Source organism: Chenopodium album, chromosome 15 (assembly GCF_948465745.1).
Source record: "Chenopodium album chromosome 15, dcCheAlbu1.1, whole genome shotgun sequence".
In the NCBI taxonomy this organism is placed as follows: Eukaryota; Viridiplantae; Streptophyta; class Magnoliopsida; order Caryophyllales; family Amaranthaceae; genus Chenopodium; species Chenopodium album.
This window is the reverse complement of record NC_137848.1, coordinates 1572826-1591172: the sequence shown is the minus strand read 5'-3', so window position 1 is coordinate 1591172 and position 18347 is coordinate 1572826. Positions and strand designations below refer to the sequence as shown.

Here is an 18347-nt window from a genome sequence, read left to right as displayed (position 1 = left end):
AATTCCCCCTTCTATCTTGGACCTCAAGATCGTCCAGGAGATTTCATAACCTCTCAAAGACTCAAACTTGATAACTTTAACGATTGGTCTCATGCAATTTACATAGCATTGTCTTCTCGAAGGAATAATATATTTAGGTTTATTATATGTTAAGATATTATTTAAGTATATCTTTTAGGAAAATTGTTTCCTATCTTATGTTCTTAGGTTTTGTATAAATACTCAACCTATTGATGAATAATAAACAAGCAATACAAAAGCCATTCTATTCACTCGTCTCTATTAATTTGTCATGGTATCAGAGCCAGGCCCACGGTTTGGGACCTCTAATGGCTTGAGTATATTGTCAGACCCAAGTTTGGGACCTTTAATGACATTAAGTATTCTGGGCCAAATTGAATTGGATCAAGTGATCCTTGAGTTAAAAAGGGACCTTACATGTGAGGGGGAGTGTTGAAGTAAATTCCACCAATGTATTGACAAATTAATAGAGAAGAGTGAATAGAATGGCTTGTTTATTATTCATCAATAGGTAGAGTGTTTATACAAAACCTAAGAACATAAGATAGGAAACAATCTTCCTAAAAGATATACTTAAATAATATCTTAACATATAATAAACCTAAATATATTATTCTTCTAATAAGATCAATACGGAAAATATATCACACATATATTTTCCATATTATCTCTAACACCCTCCCGCAATCGTAACGGCAGTAACACGAACGTTGCGATTGGAAATTCTTCAAATTGTTGAAGCCAAGATGCACACTCTTGTGATGTCGCCTTCAATTTTTGTCTCTTCTTTTCAACGATGAGAATGTTCATCTTTTCGAACTCATCAGTCATCAATCAAACAGGAACGTCATTCTTTTCGAACCTGCAAATATAACAATTTTTGGTTTTTCCAGAGCAAAACCGAGCTCCAATCAAATATTGGTTTGTCAGAGTAAACCACACTGAAATTTCTTATTGGTCTTTCAGAGTAAACCACACTCAAATTTCTTATTGGTCTTTCAGAGTAAACCACACTCAAATTTCTTATTGGTCTTTTAGAGTAAACCACACTCAAATCTCTTATTGGTTCTCGAATAAACTCACAAAAAAAGAAAAAAAATTGCCCAGCGGAATTTTTGGGTAAAATTTATGAATCCCGCCGGTGAGTTTAATTTTCTAACCCACCGGCAGGGGGAATTTTTGTGAAGTATCCCAAGATCTAACCTGCTCTGATACCATGACAAATTAATAGAGACGAGTGAATAGAATGGCTTTTGTATTGCTTGTTTATTATTCATCAATAGGTTGAGTATTTATACAAAACCTAAGAACATAAGATAGGAAACAATTTTCCTAAAAGATATACTACCATAATTCTCCTAATAAGATTAATACGGAAAATATATCACACGTATATTTTCCGATATTATCTCTAACATGTTAGAGATATCGGAAAATATATGTGTGATATATTTTCCGTATATATCATTTAAGAGAATAATATATTTAGGATATTTATGTTAAGATATTATTTTGAGAATATATCATTAGGATATATGGTATATCTTTTAGGAATATTATTTCCTATCTTATGAGATTAGGTTTTGTATAAATACTCAACCTATTGATGAATAATAAACAAGCAATCAATACAAAAACCATTCTATTATCTCTTCTCTCTAATTTATCATGGTATCAGAGCAGGTTAAATCTTGGGACCGTTCATAAAAAATTTCCCCCCTACCGGTGGGTTAGAAATTAAACCCACCGGTGGGATGATCCTTTAGCAAAAATTACCAAATTTTTTTGGTAAATAGACTAAAATTGACGTTAACAGACATTCATATTTGACGTTTGCAAAAAATAGACTACGCTATCATAGAATCTCAGGTAACCATGCATCCCTAATCTAAACTATTTAATAAAAACCATTTGGTAAATAAGATTTTCTTGTAATGCATCCTCTTAACAGTTTTGTTTTGTTTTGATTTTTTTTTTATTCTTTATTTTTATTTTTTTAATCTCTCAAAAAAAAAAAAAATCAATTTACTTGCTTCTTCCTTTTGTGCTATTTCATTCCTTATTTTCATCTTTAACTTCCCCTTCCCTTTCATTATTCACAGCGATATTGGGAGCAATAATAGATGATTTTAAATGGCAAATACGAATCTGGGCCGCATAAGCAAATCAAGAGAGAGAGAGAAAGTCCACTTTTATACAACCCAAGAGATTTCATCCCAAAATCATATGGCAATAGGAGTAGCCCTTTAGTCTTATAAAGTTTTTAACTTTCTCTTCTTTTCTTAATGTGAGGCACTTACATGTGTTATTTGGTAGGATATACTTCAACACTCCCCCTCACATTTAAGGTCCCTTTAACTCAAGGATCACTTGATCCAATCAATTTAGCCTAGAATACTTAACGCATGCCATTAAAGGTCCAAAACCTTGGGGTCTGACAATATACTTAAGCCATTAGAGGTCCTATACCGTGAATTTAGCTCTGATACCATGTCAAATACGGGTTTGGGCCGCACCTACAAACTAAGAGAGAGCGCTACAAGTAATAGGCCGATCTCCGACGAACATGAAAATCCGTCGCAAATCGCAAAATTTTTGACAGATTTCAAACAGTTTTGACAAAAATTTCATAGGAAAGTGTATTCTGACGGAAAATTTCGTCGAAAATTCACTGCGGATATGATTCGTCGGAAAATATTTAATTTCCGTCGGAAAAATCCGTCAGGAATAAAATAATTTCTGACGGATTTAAATCCGTTAGAAATTTCCGATGTAATTTTCCATCAAAAAGGCATCTGACTATATTTATTTTTACAAAAGAAAACGGCGTATAAATAGCTAACCTTAAAGCAACCCCCTCATTTCAGTTCCCCTTTCTCTCTCTTCTCTTTCCCTTACATCGCCGTACTCCCTCTCCCTCTTCATCTATCTTTTCTCTTTATCTCTCCTCTCTCTTTATCTCTCTCTCGCTACTCCCTCTCTTGTCTTTATCTCTCCTCTCTCGCTACTCCCTCTCTTCTTTCGCTACTCCCTCTCTTCTGTTGATTTCCGACCAAGCTAGCCCACGAAGCACTCCCGAGTTATTTTTCGACCAAGCTCTTGGTGTGTTTTTTTTATTATATATATATATATATATATATAAAATTTATGGTTTTAAGGACAAGTTCGACCATCTAGCGTTTTCATGATCGAATTTGGCCTAATATAACCAAATTTATCACTAAATTCGATTGATTCTTGATTGTGGTCGAATTGTTGTGGTAAGCGTAGTAGATCTACAATTTTTTTTATCTTTTGTTTTCAATTTTTTTTACTGAATTTCTTTTTTTTTTTTTTTTTTTTTTTTCAGTTTTCATTTTTTTTTAAAAATTTATTTTCAAGTTTCTGGTTTACTAGATCAAATATATGTGGTAATGGTGGATAATGGAGTTTGGGTTTTGGGGGTTTAGCTGGGATTTTTATTTTTTTTTTTGGTTAATTTTTGGGTTGTGATGGTTTGTTTTGGCGATGGCGGTGGTTGTTTTAGGTGGGTGGTGGGGTGGTTTGCTTAGATGGGGTGGTAGATCTAGGCAAGTTTGTGTGGGTTAGGGTTAGGTGGGTAAAGGTTCTAGTGGTTGTGGGTGGTGGAACGGGTTAGGGGGGCTAGTGATACGGGTTAGGGGGGCTAGTGATATGGGTTAGGGGGGCTGGTGGTGTGGGCTGGTAGCTGGTGGTGTGGGCTGGTTGGGGGGGGGGTGGGAGGCTTTTTTTTTTAAAATAATTTTCCGACGGAATTTCCCTCGCAAATTTCCGACAGAATTGTGTTCGTCGGAAATTTTTGATGGACTTTTCCGGTGTCGAAAAATCTCTTCCAACAAATGAATTCCGTTGGAAAAGTATTTCAGATGGAAGGGACCGTTTTCCTACCAAACCTTTTCTGACAACCAGTTCCGACGGAATTTTCGTCGGACCGGATTTTCGACGGATTTCAAGGTGTTTTCGACGGAATTTTGCTGTCGAAAATGGGCTGTTTTTTAGTAGTAGATAGTCCACTTTTATATAACCAAGGAGATGACATCCCAAAACCATATGGCAGTAGGAGGAGTAGCTCCTTAGCCTTATAAAGTGTTTAATTCTCTCTTCTTTTTTCAACGTTGGACACATGTGTTATTTGGTAGTATATACTTCAACATTAAGTAATTCGACAAGGATTTATTATTGGGTGTTTCAACCTAATCTACTGTTTGCCTCTTAATTGTAATTACTATACACACGGGTATATACGTAGCATGTATATTTAGAAGAAATAAAACGATAGGAGAGGGGGAAGTTATAAAAAAAAATGAAAAAGTTATTTAATGGGAGTATATAGCCCAAAAAAAAACCCTAAATTAATAAAAATTGAGGATTGAGGTTTTAGGAAAATCTCATTAATTGACTCTGTAATTATATTATAGATTAATTAATTATTTTTCATGAATATGCGCTAAAAATGTAAAAAATTTTGTTTACAATTGATTATGAAACATTCATACATATAAGGCCCCGTTCTCTTCACCTTATTTTTGCTGAACTGAAATTACTTTTTACTGAAGTGAAATTATTTTTGCTGAACTTAAATTATTTTTATAGAACTGAAATTAATTTTACTAAACTGAAATTATTTTTACTGAATTTCTATTATATTTCTTCTTTGAAGTTACTGATTTTTACTAAACTGAAATTATTTTTAATGAACTGAAATTATTTTTTCTGAACTGAACTTATTTTTACTGAACTGAAATTATTTTTACTAAATATTATTTTTTTAAGATGAAGTGAACAGGGCCTAATTTAGGAAAAATTCATTGGTGATTCTTCTATACTTGGAATTTTATACTGCTCAACGAAATTTTGCTATTACACATATATTTTTCATTTTAAAATGTAATTATGTGCAACTGTGGTGCATGCTCATCACTTATGTAAATATGCAACGAGCAACGTTTTGTGCGAGCATGCTTGCTTATTTTGCGAATGGTTTTGGTACTATGGTACCCTTTGCAAGTTGTTCGATGTTATTGTTACCCCAGAAAAAAATTGTTAGATTAATGACTCTTAACTTGTACTTTGTACCAAACTAGTCAAAACTTGTCGGCCTCTTAATGATCTCGAATAATAATGGGTGACAACTCTATGGGTAGTTAAAGTGGCGACAAAAAATTAAAACTAAGGATCTGTTCTCTTCAGATTATTTTTAGTTCAGTTAACTTCAGTTCTTAATTTCCTTCTCTCATAAAATATTCAATTCAATTCAGCTCAATTCAGTTAATCAGAACATGCCCTAGGTATTGTTTTTATCAATTTAGAATACGACCACCCATTTTAGACTTAGAGCTTGTTGAACACATCAGATTTGGGTTTTGATCGGATTTAACATTTATAGAATGTACATGTCGTATAGGTGATCTAATTAAAATTTGGGTTTAGATTTGGATCCTCATCTCCCAACCCAAAAATTATATAAAATTGACAGAATATAAATAGATACGAAATGAAAGAGAGTAATAATACATAACTCAGCTCCGTTCATGAATAATTCATAAACTAGAGGAGTAATTTATTCATCCGTGGACTATATAATATATACGAAGTATATATATAGCCACATTATACCACGTACACTTACACAGTTACATAATACATACACAAGTACCAAATAAACTTAATTAAACATAAGAAGCTAATTTTGGATCAGCTTTCATGAAAGCAACAGGATAAGGAGAATTAGGGACGACTGCCATAAGTCCGTTAACAAATGTAACATCATTACACTCCGTTTCCGAAACCTTAAACAATTTGGACTGAATTGTGTGACAAAACTTTATATTATACACATTCTTACCAGTTTTAGTTTCTTCAATTTTGAATGCATAAGTGTCCTCAAATTCCCCATCAGCACCAACAAGAACGTACGAATTATTGTTTTCGTCTTCCTCGGCTACCCACCACCGTAACTCTTTGTTGCAAGAAACGTACACTTGATTAAAGTAAAATTCAATTGGCATAGAGGTCATAAGGAACCCAATTCTCAAAGGGGAAGACATTAATACAGGTAAGCCATACGAGTAGCGTTGTTGGGTGATAAAAAGAGGGCATGGTGACGACGTGTTAACTTTTGTCAAGGCTAGGCCACCAGTGCCTATTAGCTGTGGAAGGATATAATAGTTTCCCCCGTTTTTGACTAGGTCGCCGTCTGTGTCTAGGACAGGGGCGGCGACACTAGAAACGGGGGACAGAACGAAGAGAAGAAGAGTAACTGCAGCAACTGGGAGGAGAAATGAAGCCATTTCTCTATTTTGGTGTATCACTTGCTTGCGCTAGGGTTATATTGTTTTCTTTTGTTGTGTTTTGTGGGTTGATGAGGAACTGAAACCGAAGGATGCTATTTATAGAAAATTGTGATGATTATACAGTAGGTTATTATTATTATTATTATTATTATTATTATTATTTTATTTTTTATTTATTTATTTATTTATTTATTTTTTACTACTTACAAATAAACATAGCCGTGTTGCTTCATAAACAAATAGTATGACATTTTTGTGAATTAAGGGAAAATGAGAAAAAGCATTAGTGAAAAATGTGACAGGTGGGAAGAATATGTCACAGGTAAAAGGTATTTTGGGGAAAAATATTCAACGATATGGTAAAATATAGGATGACAAAAAGTACCATTACATGGTAAATAATACCATTATTAAATGGTACGGAGTATAGTATAATGGTATATTGGTATATATATTTATCTAATGATAAAAATGAATATTTTAACGGTATATCATACATGCATAATAATCCACAAAAATGTATTAATCCGTATTAAAACAACCTATACTTTAATGGTACATTATACATGCATAATAATATATAAAAATGTAGCACTATACCCCCATTAAGAGAGAGAAACATCAAGATGCACTTTTACATGATGTGCTTTAGTATTAATTATTTGTTGATAAGATTGTCAATGTAAAGTCTGTAATACAGTATGATGCAAGTATAAGATTGGAGTCCAACAATATTGTGAAATGATAGAGGTATGACATGAATCATGTCTCTTGACGTAAGTGCTATGTAATTGAAATCTACAAACATATAGTTTATATATATTATTTTTATACGTATTTTCTTTGTAGTATTGAAGAAGTTGACAAAATAAATAAATAAATATATAAATAAATAAATAAATAAAAAATAAATAATTAGACCATATGTTGTCAATGAAAAGTGAATTATGGGAACATGAAAAAACAAGTGTATAAGCACTAGTATAAAATTGACCAAAGATACTGCCTTAAAGGCAAACTCTAGCTAGGCAATCTCTTCATAGGAAGCAGTCAAATTTCATAAAACCCGAGACCCATTATATAAGATATGAGGTCTCCACCATTGACCTAATTTTCCAATGTTAAAATACCTCTAAACACCCCTAAAATCATCCGTTTTTATCCTTAAAACCAACACAACCCACTTAAATTGCCTCCACGGCTCTACTACGCTGAAACCACCCCTAACCCCAAAATTGACCACCCCCACTTACCCAAAAAACCACTGTCACTTTTGTAGCTCAAAAGTACTCCCACCAACTCGGAAAATCCCCCAACCACCTTATAAGTATCCTTACCTCCCTCGAAAACCAACCTTTGCCTACTCAATAACCTCTCAAAAAAGTTCAAGTCTATAAATAAAAAAGGAAAGAAGCTTTCTCAAAGGTCTTGTGACCGGCATATAGGTAGGCCAATGTCGAAAAACGTAATCAATAGTAGATTTCTGACCAGAAGTAGTTTTTTACAACATTTTACTTTTTACTAGGTAGTTTTTTAAAACATTTTTTTTATTTGGTAATCTCTCAAAAATCATAGGTTATATTATATAGTTTTTAACTAAAAATCCAAAATAAATATACAATAATTGATCAAACTTGAGAACATATGGTTCTTGTAAATGTGTTCAAACCATGTCTACCAAATAGTAAGCTATATTTTCAAACAAAAAAAGGGTATTTCTCATTACATTTGTACATTCTACTTAAAAAAGAAGATGACTCGTTTGAATTATTAATTATGTTATTTTATCTATAGTTTTCATCAGGACCCGCATATTAAATTATATTGTTGTATTCAATAGACAATGGTAAAGTATCATTCTATTAATCTAGGTATTTAACATGTGAAAAAATTTGGAGGTGCATATAGCATACTCTGCTTTAAACTTGTCGGCTACAGTTCTGATCACTATCAATCAATAAACAGGTAAGGTATGATCGAATGATATTTAATAATTAAACGGAGTATTTATCTTTGTTGACATGATTTTTATTATTTTTCTGTCATTTTGTTTTTTTTCTTTTGAGTTGTAAAATTTGTCAATTTTTATACAAAAAAGTTTCTTGATTATTAAAAAATGTTACTTAAAATAACATATGCTATTAATTATTACCCTTAAATTTGATTAAAGTGTATGTTAATCCCTCCAATTTTTTTCTAGCGAATTAGCTTAACTATAAGGTCACTTATTATATTAACTTTTATTTATGTCATTCTGATTTCATCTTTGTGACCTATTAATCATCTTATTACCCAATAAATGTAATTTATGATGTCACTTATTAGCTGAAAAATGTAAAATTTGTCATTTTGAACCCAAGCACTTATAATTGGTTTCCCTGCTTTAATATAAATTAAATTTAAGGTGATAAGTAATGTCATTGGGCTCATTCACTGGACACTTGGCTGGAGGTAATAATTGTACAAACTAATCACTTTTTAGGGTAGTTTTTAATAACTTTTTTTTTTGTCGTAGTAAATGACAAGGTGCCCGCCTATTTTAGGTAGTAATTAATCAACAAATTTTTCTTTAAAGAGAGTAACTTCACTATCTAAATACTAGTAACCTTTTTTTTTATTTTTTTATTTTTTATTTTTTTTATTTTTTTTTTTATAACAAGAATAATTTTTTTTTTCATTTTTTTTTTTTTATTATCATTAAGATTAATTTTACAACTAAGGTACAATAATAATTAGATACCCAATCTATCTCAAAGTTTGTAAATTTTGTATGTCCTTATTTTTAAATCTTATGTTGAAATTCAATGAACAATTGCCAAATCCTTTATCTTTATGGAAAATGCTATACATAACCCTTAGTGTATTTTTGTCATGAATTTCTAATTTTATACAATTTTCAAAAATGTTTTTAATGCTTATACCTAGCCCTTAAGGCTCAACAACTAGGTAAAATTAGTAACCAAATAAAATTGTGTAAGAAAAAAAGAGGAGTTATCTAAGAGACCTGTTTTTTAAGAGTAGGAAAACACTGAAATTTGTTGAATAATATCTAAGAGACCAGGTTTATTTAATCGGTCTGTTGATTTTGATAAGAAAATAAAAGGGCGAACTGGTCTGGTGGCTTGGTTTTATTTAGCGGTGTACCTAAGAGACCAATTGGATGATTAAAAATGAATAAAAAGTTGACATAGATTGAAAACGTTAAAAAATGAAATTTAGAGAAAAACTAATGAGAATGGAAAATTAGTACTTTGTAGAACTAAAGAAAATGAAGGGAGTATTTAACATGTGACAAAATTTGGAGGTGCATATTCGCTTAAGCTCGTCAACTACAAAATGTAAATATGAAAAAAACATGAAGAAGTGGATATGATCAAAAGAAAACTAGAAATATTTGTGTGGTGTCATATATTTTCTCTGATGTGGCATTATTGGCCTAATGCGCTAATGCAAATATTTAGGGCATATGAACGTTAAATTGATATATTCCCGAATTCCAGACAAAAAATGGTTTATTGACGTATAATTATTTTAGAAAACTAAAAGTTGTGTTAAATTTTTATTATAAAAATATATTTGCTTGTATTTTATTTCCAAAAAATTCTCATACTCTATTAATAATTAAAAACAACTTTATATGCAAATGAGTATAAAATATTCTTATTATTATAAGAGAGAGAAGAATAACTCTGGAAAGAAAACAAACAAACAAAACTAAGACTAGGGAGGAACTACATGAGTCCAAGTCATAACTAAACAACATACAAAATACGATCAAGAGCCGGAGGGAATTAAATCAACTCAATTTTGTTGTTCTTGGCTATTCCTTAATTCGTAAGCCAATATGCTGTTTGATTTCCTACTCAATACACATGATTGATCTCCACCTGCCACACTTCTTTAGATATCAATTAACTCCTTGAATCTTAGAATGCTATGCACACATTCTCCATCACAAACATCAAAGTTGGTTAGCACCAAAACAGTCGCTTGATTATTACATTGCACTTGTAACTTTGGCACTTGCATACCCTAAGAAAGTTCGAGATCAAACTAAGGCACGAATCATTAAGGTACGTTTTAGGGTCAAATTAAAATGTCTAGTTTTTGCCGTACTAAAAATTTCTCAAATTTTTTGATTTTTTTTTTTTTTTCTTTTACCTCAAATCGAACCTTGCAGAGTTAACCAAAACCTTCATAAATCAAGATTTGTCACGAATATTGATGATTTTGTTTTTCGAAAAATAGAAGTTAACAAAACTGTTAAGAGATGTCAAAATTCTTTTTTTGTAGGTGGTTAAATAAAACAAATGAAAAGATGAGTAGTTAAATATAAATATGGTGTTTTGAGGGATGGGTATAATACAAAATTTCCTTTTGTTTGTACAATACTATATTTTTTCATAAAGCTTTTAAGGGCTTAACTCTTGTGAGCCTTAATTAAGAGGTCCACCACCACACAATCACATTATAGAACGCGGAAAATGTGAAGATCATAACCAACCAGAATTTCTATAAATAGCACTCAAAGATCAAGAAGAAAGGACATCTAACCCAAATAAAATAACAATTACTCTTTTTTAATTTCAAAGCTCTTAACTTTACCTTTAGTCTTTAGGCTTAGTAGCTAGATTAATTTAGCCTAGTGCAGATATCTCATGTATTAAGATCATTACTTTGTCTCTGGTTGTATTGATGATGAAGAAGATGGAGGTATTCATCCTATCACACTTCTTTATTGTCAACCTTGAATTATCTTGAGGTTATGTTTGGTTTGATGTACAATGTTTTATGGAAAATGTTTTTTCTCATTTTCTTATGTTTGATTAGAGATTTAGAGGTGAAAAACAATGTTTTCAATGGTAGAAAATTACACTCTCAATGAGAGAAAATTTTTTGATTTAAAAAACAAGGAAAGTCACATTTTCTTCTTTCTTCGATCCTTACCCATGTTTACTTAATTTCCTCTTTACGTCAAACCATACAGAGCCTTAGTTTGTGCAATTCTTCAATGAATAATGTTAATTATATTGTACCTCTTTTTATATTTCATTTTCTGTTTTGTATTAATCTTCAAATGATTTTCGTATTCATTAAATTACTCTCGTATATGCTAGCAAGCATTTCACTTTTAAAGGCATATTCTAGCAAGCATTTCACTTTTAAAGGCAGTAACCAAGGGATATACCCTCAAAACACATCTAACGAACTTTTTGTTATTTCAGATGATATACTACAAGAGGGGGGTGAATTGTAGTAAGTTCCTAGTGCCTAATTTTCGCGGAATATAAAACAGTTATAGTTAGGAACTTAAAGAGTGCAAAGCAGATTTTACGAGGAAACCTTCCAGGGCCCAATTGGAAGTTAAACCTCGACCCACCAAGGGATTTTCAACACAAACAATTCACTATAATAGGGCAACACCTAGTTACAACCTATTACACAGACCTTTCTCACAAGTTCCTCCGCGGACACTACAAGATAGAAACCTATCCTACCGACCCAAGACACTTCTCAGGTTCCTTTCCTTGACCCAAGACACTTCTCAGGTTCCTTTCCCTTGACCCAAGACACCTCTCAGGTTCCTTTCCTTGACCCAAGACGCCTCTCAGGTTCCTTTCCTTGATCCAAGACACTTCTCAGGTTCCTTTCACTCACTGTGCACCCACAGCTACCACTTGAATTTTAGAGAATTCAAACTCATCACACCTCAATACCCAAAATACTCAAACCCTTTTCACATTACAAGATCTCATTGAATAACTCTAAATACATATATATGAATAAAGAGATAAAACTAATATGTTGGACACTTGAGATCTGTCTGGAACTCACTGGACGTACTGTAACCAAAACCTGATAGGAACTTTGACTAGGAGAACTGACTTAGCTTCGTGGTGAAGGATAAAACCCTTAAACACGACCACTACACTTCGTCAGCCTCAACTTTGGATGAATACATATGAGCATATTTATAGTACACTCGAATTATTCATTTCACCTTGAAAAAGATAGGTTTTATGAAAAGATAAGTTTAAAAGATATTTTCTAAGTTTTCCAAAAACATATCTTTTTCTTAAGAATAAAATCTGTTATTAATAATAAAGATATAATTAACATAAAATTAGATTTTATTCCAATCTTATCTTTTTATTTAAAAAATACTTTCTAAACAAACTTATCTTTTTCCAAAAGGGATTTATTAGAAAATAAATATCTTTATTCAATAAAACCAAATCCCTAAAAGATATACACGTATTAGGTAAATATATATATATCATTAAAACCGACTTTTAAAGACGTGCATACTTAAGTTCCTATTAGGTTCGGAACTTCTGACAGTCTCTGAGTTCCTGACAAGTCAGTTACTCTAATTTCATTGACTGTCTGGAGTTCACCTTGGTTCTATATAAACTTGTTCCAGACCGACTTTTATGTCCAACATACTTACATGAATCCTAGAGCAATATACTTTTATTTCTCCGTCTTCATGTTGCTTTTCTGAGACTCTTGTTCTGGAATCCTGTAGTCTTGATGTATTCTGGATCTTGGGTTTTGCCCCAACATTACACCGGAACCAGGTCATTACAACCCGTTGATATGTTCCTGTCAGGACACACCTTTGCCCCAGCATCACACCAGAACCAGGTCATTACAACCCTTGATATGTTCCTGTCAGAGAACACCTTGAAGTTCCATTTCTAGAACTCTTCTTCTGCTTTACTTGTCATCCTTAGTCTTCTAAGGTTCCTCTGTTTCATTCCTCACTTCAACTCCTAAAGTTTACTTATCCTGCAAACATTAAAACACTAAAAGAATCTTATTAGATAGAAGTTTGCTCAATCACTAACATCATCATCAAGATCTAATCAAGGTCAATAATTTCCCCCTTTTTGATGATGACAAACTGAGCAAACTTCTGAGGATAACAAAATAAAACAAAAGGTTATTTTTATTTATAAAAACAATAAAGAAGACTAAAACAAAACCAAACTAAGCTAGAGCTAGAGCTAGCAAACTAGAAAACTAAACTAAATTAAAAGACTCCTACACATACATGACCTATACATGCATAGGATACTTACCTCGTGAAGCTAACTTATGCAAACACCTATTTACACAGTTACCTTCATGGTTCCTTAGCCATCATCATACTTATCAACCATAACACTCATCATTGTTCTTGTTCCTTTATTGCTTATCCTATATTGCTTAAGTTCCGGATATATACCTGTCATTACTCAGGTTCCTTGTACCCTGTTCCAAGCATAACTTGTTCTTTCTATGCACAACTAAACAAACATATTAGATAGATAATCATCATTAGTTTATAATCATCAAAACCCAATTACTCAACACTTTTTTATTTCATCAATAGAGGAGAAGTTTATTCATGCATATACTATAGCCACATGTACACATACAAAAGTGAGAAACCTAAACATAAGATGCAATCCTTGGGATACAATATTTCTCAAAAAACAACAGGAAAAGGCCCATCTTCAGTGACTCCCAATTTTCCATCATCAAGAATACTAACATCCTTACACTCCATAGCCGAAACCCTTAAGATTTCGGACTCAATTGTGTGACAAAACTTGATAAAGTAGAAACCCTTAGCATATTTATTTTCTTCAATATGGAATGAATAAGTAGGCTTGAATGGCCCGTTAGTACCGACAATCACGTACGTTTTGTTGTTGGAATCACTAGGGGCTACTCACCACCTCAATGGTTCACATGTGAGCCGCGGCTATTGGACGAGTCTTGGGTTATAAAAAGAAGGCAGGGTGTGAAGAGTCCTTAATTAGCTGGTGTCAATGTTAGCCCACCATTATTGTCTGATGATCGAGGAAGGCTGTAGTAGTCACCTCCATTTTGTTGTAACTCGCCTGTCTCTATCTCAGTCGAGGGAGGCGACACTAGAAGCAGGAGAAAGGACATAGAGAAGAACAGTTATTGTAGCACTTTGTAGGAGAAAGGAAGCTTTTTTTTTTTTTTTTTTTTTTTTGTGAAACTTTATGTTACTATGTTATTTTTAATGATTTGTTATAGGTGGTATATAAAGAATTGTTATAAATGGTATGAAAGAAAATTTGTAACAATATATGGGGTTCTTTTGGGAAGTGAAAAAAATTCAGCTTAATTAGTAGTACGTTATTCTAATGTTCAAATTGTTATACAGTATTCTTTTTTTTTTTTTTTTTTTTTTTTTTTTTTGCTTTCATACAGTTTTTTTTACTCAGAGCTAAAATCTTTTTGTGTAATTTTTGTGTTTTAAGTGTAAAGGATAATGATGACTTATTAATTACTATTTATAGTTTTATATTAATCCCTTATTTTACTCCTTTTGATTGATAGTCAAAGTTATCCCTAATTCTTAGCTAATGTACCTATTTAATTGCTCAAATGTATTTAGTCGTATTTTATTGCTCACTCATGCATGTACTATATCATGGAATCACATTATGTAATTCAAGCTTTCTAACATTCTGTTTCTCATAACTTTATCATTAAGTAAATTGTTATGTTTTTGTATTTCAATTGAATTGCTAGAATGCTAGATATTGCTTTAATGAGGCTTTTGTGTTGGCAAGGGAGTCTTGGTAGGGAGAAAGGGTGGTGAACGGTAAGAGGAGGGAGTCTTGGTGGGGTGAAGAATACTATGGTGAGTAGGGTGGAGTTGATTAACCTATGAATTGTTGGGTAATTTTTTAGGAAAAATTGATAGGAATAATTTCAACTTTGTTGTATTAGGCCAAATAATATCAACTTTTGATTATTTTTAAATAATCCGAACTTTAACTCGAATTTGTTTCTAGTAGTCCCACTTGACTGGTGACCAGTTATACAAGTTAACTTTGAATTATTATTATTATTATTATTATTATTATTATTTTTTCGTTATTATTATTATTATATCTCAAAAACAAAAGTCATACAACATACAATAAATTAGTGGGAAGCCGAGATACAATCTGGACTCTTACTTCTCTAGATATAGCAAAGCCTACCCTAGTGAAGATATGAGCTGCCGCACGAGCCCCAATGTCTTGCGTCGTCGAGAACCTCTGAATCCGCTTCAGCAACGCAACAGCCTCCTTCTCTAATTTCCCAAGAGAACAAAAGGAGAAGGGAATGAAACCATATCCATTCGCTCAACAACGAGCTTCGTACTTATCCCACTTCCGATGAGCCGCATCAGCCACAACCTGATCAGGAACAAAATCAGCTAGCCCTGTCTGTGTTAAAGGAGAAGATCCTTTGAATTCGACACATACATCACGACCACGATCCCATGAATAAAGTAACACATCGGCACGTCTGAGTACTCCGTCATTCCCTCCAGACAATCCTATGTCAACCTCTTTTCTTGCTGAAATCCCAGATCTGTATCAAATATCAACAAGGGTATCCCGAACAACATTATGCCGATGTTTAGTACCCAAAATACCAGCACACGACACCGTGTGGTCGCCGAAAATATCCCTATTATTATTATTTACATAAATAATTATTATTAAGTAATTAATTAATTAAATAAACCACCTCTCCCACCAACCACCTCCTGCCCAGCTATAGTACGCCTGTCCCCCCCTCTGCCCAACCCAAACCCTTCCCCTATTGACGCTGTCCTCTTTCCCCTCCCCCTTGCCGGAATAGCAGCTGCAGGAATTGTCGAAAAACTTGGGTCGAAACCCAGTTTTAGTGGCCCATGAAGTCGGCGGCATTGGCGACATTAAATTTGGCACAACCATAGGATAAACTTATATTTCTGTAACTGGCGTTAGGCTTCAAAGTGGGAAGCAAGGCTATCGGACTTGTATCTCGCAAATAACAACGTTTACACAAGACACTTTGAGAAAAAATCATGGTGTAGGAAGATGCATCAATGCCTAGCACTCTTGGATTCCGGCACCGGCGGCCATGGACAAGGTTTGAGCTTCTTATTTGGGTTTGAACTCTCCACTTTTGTATTTTTTCGGGTCAAATCGAAATCTATGAATCCATTACAAAACACTTAAGTAAAAAAGGGCGGCGTCGACACGTAAGGGAGGGGCGGTCTGGGCGCCGACTAGGGGTGGGGGATGCAGTGATGCCAGCAGGTAGGGTGGGTCTAGTTGTAGTTGGAGGAGAGTGGTGGTTTTTTTGTTGTTAATTACTTTTTAAGTGTTTATTATTATTTTAAGTAAGCTTAATTAGTTCCTTATAATCATAATAATATTTTTTTAAAAAAAAAAAAAAAAAAATTTAACTAATTAAAAGTAAATGCTTATCCAAAGCTGGCAGGGCTACCTTGATAAGGTCTTGCCTCTCCCCTATTGCTAAGCATGCAATGCAAGTCTTGTTTCTCCCCAAAAACGCTCTTAAACAAATTGACCAAGTCTGCTCCCATTTCTTTTGGAACTCTACCTCAGAGTCACCAATAACTCATATCCTAGCTTGGGATGAGCTTTGTGGGCCCTCCTCCATAGGGGGTCTAGGCATTAGATCTGCCACCCTGGCCAATATTGTCCACATGACGAAACTCTGTTGGAAAACTCACTCTATTACAAATCTTGCTACTATGCTCCTTCATGAGAAATACATTAAAGGTAAAGAATACCCAACAAAATTCAACCTTGGTTCCCATATATGGCAAGATATTGGCAAAGCATGGCATCACTTTCAAGCCCATTCAAAATGGGCTATAGGAGATGGAACTAGGATCAGATTTTGGCATGATAATTGGCTTGGTCCTGGCCCACTTAAAGATCTGATCTAGGGCCTCTTCAAAACCAGGAGTTAGAAATGACTCTTCACCATGCTAGAGAAGGTGCTTCTTGGTCTCTCTAACACCTCTCCTTTCTCATTCCCCCTGACATCATGCAAAAGATCAATGATACTTATATCCAATTCCCCCTCATTAGCTTCTTGGTCTCTTTAACACCTCTCCTTTCTCATTCCCCCTATTAGCTTCTTTGTCCATGGCAAGTTCTTTGACCCAAATCTGCTTATGATACCCTAAGAAGATCCTAACACCCAAATTCGCAAGATGATAGGAAATCGAGAACTATTTGGGATATCAACTGCTCTCCCAAGGTTAAAATGTTCCTCTGGCTGGCTATGTGGGAGAGACTTCCTACCTCCTCCCATCTAGCAGCTAGGAATATTATCCCTTCAGCCTTATGCTCTTGCTGTCAAGGGGTGGAGGAAACAATCCTTCATGTTCTTAGACATTACCCTAGGGCAGTGGAGATATGGACCACCCATCCCCCCCCTCTCCCCTTTAGCTGACTCTGTCTCTATTTGGATGTGTGATAACCTCAGTAATTCTTCTTACTAGAATACCATGGATTAGCCATGGAATGTGGTCTTTGCTTTCATTTGTTGGAGAATCTGGATTAGAAGAAATAGATGGGTGTTTGAAAAGGAGAACATCTCCCTTGAGTCTTGGTGGAAGTCCACTACTTGGCTCATTGAGGAGAACTCTACTCTCCACCATGCTCAACCCAACCCTCCCAAATTCAGACTGCCAACCTTCCTTTCTTTAGCAGCCAATCAAGTGTTAATCAAAAGTTATGCTTCCTTCTCCTCTGCTACCCTGTTTGCTGGTATAAAATGTGTTTGTAAGGACTCCCAAGGTGCCTGGTGTGATGGCATGGCTATGCATGTTCCCTGCACTTCTACTATGTAGGGGGGAACTCTGGCTATCTTGTTTTCTCCGACTTGGGCTAAATCTAGGAGTTTTGCTGATGGTTTGCTGTTATCTGACCGTGAAAGGCCTCTGCAAGGGATCACCCTATCTGACAGAGTTTGAGATGAACTCACTAATATATATGTGAACACAGGGTACTCCTCCAGCAGCTAGAGAGACTATCCTTAAAGCAAGGGAAGCGGGACCAAGTGCTTGAAGCTGATGCAGTAGCCAGAATGGCTAGACAGTTGCTGACTTTTTCAACTGCCTTTTGTAAGATTGTCCCGAAAACAAGCAGGGAGGAGCATTTGTCTACGCTAAAGGATTTTGTTTTTGCT

At 34.0% G+C, this 18347-nt stretch overlaps 1 protein-coding gene across 1 annotated transcript; it reads right to left on the bottom strand.

The window, feature by feature from the left end:
* Positions 1-5708: 5708 nt before the first annotated feature.
* On the bottom strand, positions 5709-6329 carry LOC145583450 (kunitz-type trypsin inhibitor alpha chain-like). Its single transcript, XM_081640683.1, has one exon. It carries the CDS (start codon positions 6327-6329, stop codon positions 5709-5711), a length of 621 nt encoding a protein of 206 aa, XP_081496809.1.
* Positions 6330-18347: the final 12018 nt, after the last annotated feature.

Excerpts from the sequence above, each read along its gene's own strand:
- LOC145583450 (XM_081640683.1), bottom strand. The coding sequence starts at position 6,329 with ATGGCTTCATTTCTCCTCCCAGTTGCTGCAGTTACTCTTCTTCTCTTC.